Source organism: Oncorhynchus nerka, linkage group LG15, assembly GCF_034236695.1.
Source record: "Oncorhynchus nerka isolate Pitt River linkage group LG15, Oner_Uvic_2.0, whole genome shotgun sequence".
Classification (NCBI taxonomy): domain Eukaryota; kingdom Metazoa; phylum Chordata; class Actinopteri; order Salmoniformes; family Salmonidae; genus Oncorhynchus; species Oncorhynchus nerka.
Genome location: NC_088410.1, coordinates 6,732,698 through 6,740,197, shown reverse-complemented (window position 1 = coordinate 6,740,197; position 7,500 = coordinate 6,732,698). Strand labels below are relative to the sequence as shown.

Genomic DNA, 7,500 nt, shown 5'->3' with positions numbered 1-7,500 from the left:
AAATCCAGACAGCTGATGTTCTGAAAGAGCTGCAAAATCTGGACCCCTACAAATCAGCCGGGCTAGACAATCTGGGCCCTCTCTTTCTAAAATGATCTGCCGAAATTGTTGCAACCCCTATTACTAGTCTGTTCAACCTCTCTTTCGTATCGTCTGAGATTCAGAAAGATTGGAAAGCAGCTGCGGTCATCCCCCTCTTCAAAGGGGGAGACACCCGAGACCCAAACTGCTACAGACCTATATCTATCCTGCCCTGCATCTCTAAGGTCTTCGAAAGTCAAGTTAACAAACAGATCACCGACCATTTGGAATCCCAACGTACCTTGTCCGCTATGCAATCTGGTTTCAGAGCTGGTCATGGGTGCTCTGCCACTTTCAAGGTCCTAAACGATTCATAACCGCCATCGATAAGAGACATTACTGTGCAGCCGTATTCATCGACCTGGCCAAGGCTTTCGACTCTATCAATCCCCACATTCTTATCACCTTGGTTTTTCTAATGACTGCCTTGCCTGGTTTACCAGGTACTTCTCTGATAGAGTTCAGTGTGTCAAATCGGAGGGCCTGTTGTCCGGGCCTCTGGCAGTCTCTATGGGGGTGCCACAGGGTTCAATTTTCGGGTCGACTCTCTTCTCTGTATACATCAATGATGTCGCTCTTGCTGCTGGTGATTCTCTGATCCACATCTACGCAGACGACACCATTCTGTATACTTCTGGCCCCTCTTTGGACACTGTGTTAACAAACCTCCAGACGAGCTTCAATGCCATACAACTCTCCTTCCGTGGCCTCCAACTGCTCTTAAACGCAAGTAACAACTAAATGCATGCTATTCAATCGATCACTGCCCGCACCTGCTCGCCCGTCCAGCATCCCTACTCTGGACGGCTCTGACTTAGATTACGTGGACAACTACAAATACCTGGGTGTCTGGTTAGACTGTAAACTCTCCTTCCAGACTCACATTAAGCATCTCCAATCCAAAATTAAATCTAGAATCGGCATTCCTATTTCGCAACAAAGCCTCCTTCACTCACCCAAACATACCCTCATAAAAGTGACCATCCTACCGATCCTCGACATCGGCGATGTCATTTACAAAATAGCCTCCAACACTCTACTCAGCAAATTGGATGCAGTCTATCACAGTGCCATCCATTTAGTCACCAAAGCCCCATAAACTACCCACCATCTACAAGTCTATGCTAGGTAAAGCCACGCCCTATCTCAGCTCACTGGTCACCATAGCAGCACCCACTCGTAGCCCGTGCTCCAGCAGATATATCTTACTGGTCACCATAACAGCACCCACTCGTAGCCCGTGCTCCAGCAGATATATCTTACTGGTCACCCTCAAAGCCAATTCCTCATTTGGCTGCTTTTCATTCCAGTTCACTTCTGCCAATGACTGGAACGAACTGCAAAAATCACTGAAGCTAGAGACTAATTTCTCCCTCACTAGCTTTAAGCACCAGCTATCAGAGCAGCTCACAGATCACTGCACCTGTATATAGCCCATCTGTAATATAGCCCATCCAACTACCTCATCCCCATACTCTATTTATTTATTTATCTTGCTCCTTTGCTCCTTTATCTTGCTCCAGACTAAATACTTTTTTTTGCCCCACTGTATCTCCCTCACTAGCTTTAAGAACCAGCTGCTCCAGCAGGTACATCTCACTGGTCACCCCCAAAGCCAATTCCTCCTTTGGTCGCCTTTCCTTCCAGTTCTCTCCAGCAGCTCACAGGTCCCTTCACCTGTTCATAGCCCATCTGTATACAGCCAATCTATCTACCTCATCCCCATACTGTTATTTATTTTGTTCCTTTTGCACCCCAGTATCTCCCGTGTTTAATTGGTAATTGGTTGTAATTACTTCGCCACCATGGCCTATTTATTGCCTTACCTCTCTTAAATTACTTTATTTTCACAATATATTTTTTTTCTACTGTATTATTGACTGTATGTTTGTTTTACTCCTTGTGTAACTCTGTGTTGTTGTTTGTGTCGAACTGCTTTGCTTTATTCTTGGCCAGGTCGCAATTGTAAATGAGAACTTGTTCTCAACTGGCCTACCTGGTTAAATAAAGGTGTTCTCAACTGGCCTACCTGGTTAAATAAAGGTGTTCTCAACTGGCATACCTGGTTAAATAAAGGTGTTCTCAACTAGCCTACCTGGTTAAATAAAGGTGTTCTCAACTAGCCTACCTGGTTAAATAAAGGTGTTCTCAACTGGCCTACCTGGTTAAATAAAGGTGTTCTCAACTAGCCTACCTGGTTAAATAAAGGTGTTCTCAACTGGCCTACCTGGTTAAATAAAGGTGTTCTCAACTAGCCTACCTGGTTAAATAAAGGTGTTCTCAACTGGCCTACCTGGTTAAATAAAGGTGAAATAAAATCAAATAAAAGAGGAGGAGACATGGAGAGCCTACCTGGTTAAATAAAGGTGTTCTCAGACTGGCCTACCTGGTTAAATAAAGGTGTTCACAACTGGAGGGGAGGAAATAAAGGAGACATGGAAGGGGGGAGGAAAATAGAGGTGTTCACAGACTGGAGGACCTGGTTAAACACGGAGAGGAGGACAACTAGAGGACCTGGTTAAATAAAGGTGTTCTCAACTGGAGACATGGAGAGGAGGTGGATCAGAGGAGAGAGACCTGGTTAAAGGAAAAGGTGTTCTCAGGAGACACAGTTAAGGAAAGAGGTGACATCAAGGAGGACTGGTTAAAGAGGTGGAGACACTGGAGAGGAGTTAAGGAAAAGGTGAGGAGACATGGCCTACCTGGTTAAAGACATGGCCTACCTGGAGGTGTTCTCAACTGGCCTACCTGGTTAAATAAAGGAGAAATAAAATCAAATAAAAGAGGAGGAGACATGGAGAGGAGGAGAGGAGGAGAGGAGAGGAGACACGGAGAGGAGGAGAGGAAGAGAGGAGAGGAGACACGGAGAGGAGGAGAGGAGACATGGAGAGGAGGAGAGGAGTAGAGGAGACGAGACAAGGAGAGGAGGAGAGGAGACATGGAGAGGAGGAGAGGAAGAGAGGAGAGGAGACACAGAGAGGAGGAGAGGAGACATGGAGAGGGAGGGAGAGGAGAGGAGACACGGAGAGGAGGAGAGGAAGAGAGGAGAGGAGACAGGATAAGAGGAGAGGAGACATGGAGAGGAGGGGAGGAAGAGAGGAGAGGAGACACAGAGAGGAGGAGAGGAGACATGGAGAGGAGGAGAGGAGTAGAGGAGAGGAGACACGGAGAGGAGGAGAGGAAGAGAGGAGAGGAGACATGGAGAGGAGGAGAGGAGACATGGAGAGGAGGAGAGGAGTAGAGGAGACGAGACAAGGAGAGGAGGAGAGGAGACAAATCAAATCAAATAAATCAAATCAAATTTTATTTGTCACATACACATGGTTAGCAGATGTTAATGCGAGTGTAGCGAGAGGAGACACAGAGAGGTGCTTCTAGAGGAGACAATGCAGTGATAAGGACAAGTAATCTAAGGAACAATTCCAAAACTACTGTCTTATACAAGTGTAAGGGGATAAGGAATATGTACAGAGGATATATGAATGAGTGATGGTACAGAGCAGCATACAGTAGATGGTATCGAGTACAGTATATACATATGAGATGAGTATGTAGACAAAGTAAACAAAGTGGCATAGTTAAAGTGGAGTGACATAAGAATGCAGTCGATGATCTAGAGTACAGTAGGAGACATATGATAGGAGATGAATAATGTAGGGTAAGTAACATTATATAAGGTAGCATTGGAAAGTGGCTAGTGATATATTTACATCATTTCCCATCAATTCCCATTATTAAAGTGGCTGGAGTTGGGTCAATGACAGTGTCAGTGGTTGGCAGCAGCCACTCAATGTTAGTGGTGGCTGTTTAACAGTCTGATGGCCTTGAGATAGAAGCTGTTTTTCAGTCTCTCGGTCCCAGCTTTGATGCACCTGTACTGACCTCGCCTTCTGGATGATAGCGGGGTGAACAGGCAGGAGAGGAAGAGAGGAGGAGAGGAAGAGAGGAGAGGAGACACAGAGAGGAGGAGAGGAGACATGGAGAGGAGGAGAGGAGAGGAGGAGAGGAGACATGGAGAGGAGGAGAGGAAGAGAGGAGAGGAGACACAGAGAGGAGGAGAGGAGACATGGAGAGGAGGAGAGGAGTAGAGGAGAGGAGACACGGAGAGGAGGAGAGGAGACAGGAGGAGAGGAGGGAGGAAGAGAGGAGAGGAGACACAGAGAGGAGGAGAGGAGACATGGAGAGGAGGAGAGGAGTAGAGGAGAGGAGACACGGAGAGGAGGAGAGGAAGAGAGGAGAGGAGACACAGAGAGGAGGAGAGGAGACATGGAGAGGAGGAGAGGAAGAGAGGAGAGGAGACACAGAGAGGAGGAGAGGAGACATGGAGAAGAGGAGGAGGAAGAGAGGAGAGGAGACACAGAGAGGAGAGGAGAGGAGACATGGAGAGGAGGGGAGGAAGAGAGGAGAGGAGACACAGAGAGGAGAGGAGAGGAGACATGGAGAGGAGGACAGGAAGAGAGGAGAGGAGACACAGAGAGGAGGAGAGGAGACATGGAGAGGAGGAGAGGATAAGAGGAGAGGAGACATGGAGAGGAGGAGAGGAGACAGGAGAGGAGGACAGAGGAGGAGAGGAGACACGGAGAGGAGGAGAGGAGACACGGAGAGGAGGAGAGGATAAGAGGAGAGGAGACATGGAGAGGAGGACAGGAAGAGAGGAGACAGGGAGAGGAGGAGAGGAAGAGAGGAGAGGAGACACGGAGAGGAGGAGAGGAGACACGGAGAGGAGGAGAGGATAAGAGGAGAGGAGACATGGAGAGGAGGACAGGAAGAGAGGAGAGGAGAACAGGAGTAGAGGAGAGGAGACATGGAGAGGAGGACAGGAAGAGAGGAGACAGGGAGAGGAGGAGAGGAGAGAGTGAAGAGGAGACATGGAGAGGAGACATGGAGAGGAGGACAGGAAGAGAGGAGAGAGAAAGGGAGGAGAGGGTAGCCTAGTGGTTAGAGCGTTGGACTAGTAACCGAAAGGTTGCAAGTTCAAATCCCCGAGCTGACAAGATACAAATCTGTCGTTCTGCCCCTGAACAGGGAGTTAACCCACTGTTCCTAGGCCGTCATTGAAAATAAGAATTTGTTCTTAACTGACTTGCCTAGTAAAATAAAGGTAAAATATAATTTTTAAGGAAGAGAGGAGACATGGAGAGGAAGTGAGGAGAGAGAAAGGGAGGAGACAGGGAGAGGAGGAAAGAGAAAGGGAGGAGAGGAGAGAGAAAGGGAGGAGAGACAGGAGGAGAAAGGGAGGAGAGGAGAGAGAAAGGGAGGAGACAGGGAGAGGAGGAAAGAGAAAGGGAGAGAAGGGAGGAGGAGAGGAGAGAGAAAGGGAGGAGACATTGGTTGAGAGTGAGGAATGTCTTTTTTCTGTGCTGAAATGGGAGGAGAGGAGAGAGAAAGGGAGGAGACAGGAGAGAGGAGGAAAGAGACATCAGGAGGAGGGAACCTGCTGTAGTAAAGAAGACTTGTTTGAGGAGAAACAGAACAAGGGTAACATTGGTTGAAGTGATGTTTTGACATGTCTTTTTTCTGTGCTGTTTTTAAATAATGAATAGATTGTGAAACAACGACCCAGATTCTAATCCAAAACATGACATCATCGTCAGGGGAACCTGCTGTAGTAAAGAAGACTTGTTTGCTACTCAGACAACCAGAACAAGACTAGAGCTGATAGAGGTGGGACCTTCCTCTCCCCCTCTCCTCTTCTCCTCCTCTCCTCCTCTCCCCCTCTCCTCCCCTCCTCCTCTCTCCAGAACAAGACTAGAGCTGATAGAGGTGGGACCTTCCTCTCCCCCTCTCCTCTTCTCCTCCTCTCCTCCCCTCCCCTCCCCTCCTCCTCTCTCCAGAACAAGACTAGAGCTGATAGAGGTGGGACCTTCCTCTCCCCCTCTCCTCTTCTCCTCCTCTCCTCCTCTCCCCCTCTCCTCCCCTCCTCCTCTCTCCAGAACAAGACTAGAGCTGATAGAGGTGGGACCTTCCTCTCTAACACAGCAGTGTGTTGGAGCAGCCATGGGAATCTCCAGTCCTCTGGGGCCTGATTGACATCATCCCCTCAGACATGGAGCTGACGCACCTGATTAAACTAACTGCATTCTGACTCAGGGATTATTAGAGTCAGGTGTGTCATCAGGGGCTTAGGGGGAAAAAGTGTGTCACCATTCAGGCCCCAAAGACTGGAATTGACCATCCCTGGATTAGAGAGAACTGGGGTTGACCATCCCTGGATTAGAGAGGACTGGGGTTGACCATCCCTGGATTATAGAGGACTGGGGTTGACCATCCCTGGATTATAGAGGACTGGGGTTGACCATCCCTGGATTAGAGAGGACTGGGGTTGACCATCCCTGGATTAGAGAGGACTGGGGTTGACCATCCCTGGATTAGAGAGGACTGGGGTTGACCATCCCTGGATTAGAGGGAGAGAGAGGACTGGAGTTGACCATCCCTGGATTAGAGGGAGAGAGAGGACTGGAGTTGACCATCCCTGGATTAGAGGGAGAGAGAGGACTGGAGTTGACATCCCTGGATTAGAGGAAGGGAGAGGACTGGAGTTGACCATCCCTGGATTAGAGGGAGAGAGAGGACTGGAGTTGACAATCCCTGGATTAGAGGGAGAGAGAGGACTGGAGTTGACAATCCCTGGATTAGAGGAAGGGAGAGGACTGGAGTTGACCATCCCTGGATTAGAGGGAGAGAGAGGACTGGAGTTGACCATCCCTGGATTAGAGGGAGAGAGAGGACTGGAGTTGACAATCCCTGGATTAGAGGGAGAGAGAGGACTGGAGTTGACAATCCCTGGATTAGAGGAAGGGAGAGGACTGGAGTTGACCATCCCTGGATTAGAGGGAGAGAGAGGACTGGAGTTGACAATCCCTGGATTAGAGGGAGAGAGAGGACTGGAGTTGACAATCCCTGGATTAGAGGAAGGGAGAGGACTGGAGTTGACCATCCCTGGATTAGAGGGAGAGAGAGGAAGAGCGAAACAGACAGAGATGGTAAAACAGACAGACAGACAGACAGCCAGACAGCCAGCCAGACAGACAGACAGACAGACAGACAGACAGACACAGACAGACAGACAGACAGACAGACAGACAGACAGACAGACGTGTATTACCGAGGAAGGCGGAGGGGGAGACGGTGCCGTTGCTCCGGGCGACCATGACGCTGATGCCCGTCTCCACGAAGGGGACAGAGAAGTCTATGACCTCTGACCTTTCCTCATTGATGGTCAACGACCCCACTGCCATCGCTGCCTTCTTTTGAATCACCTGGACAACACACACACACACACACAAACACACACACACACACACACACAGAAAGGTTCATGGTCAAATAGCTCTACCTACCTACCAGCTCTATTAACATAAACAGGAAGTAAGGAGAGAGAAAGACAAAGTGAGAGAGAGAGACAGACAGGTAGACAGA

The 7,500-nt window shown here is 48.9% G+C and overlaps 1 protein-coding gene across 1 annotated transcript in view; it reads right to left on the bottom strand.

Moving 5' to 3' along the window:
* LOC115122263 (glutamate receptor ionotropic, NMDA 2A-like) overlaps positions 1-7,500 on the bottom strand; it is a 192,983-nt gene that overhangs the window by 63,036 nt on the left and 122,447 nt on the right. Inside the window, 1 exon segment of the mRNA XM_065002173.1 lies at positions 7,187-7,340. Within this exon segment, the coding sequence (XP_064858245.1) occupies positions 7,187-7,340 (154 nt within the window).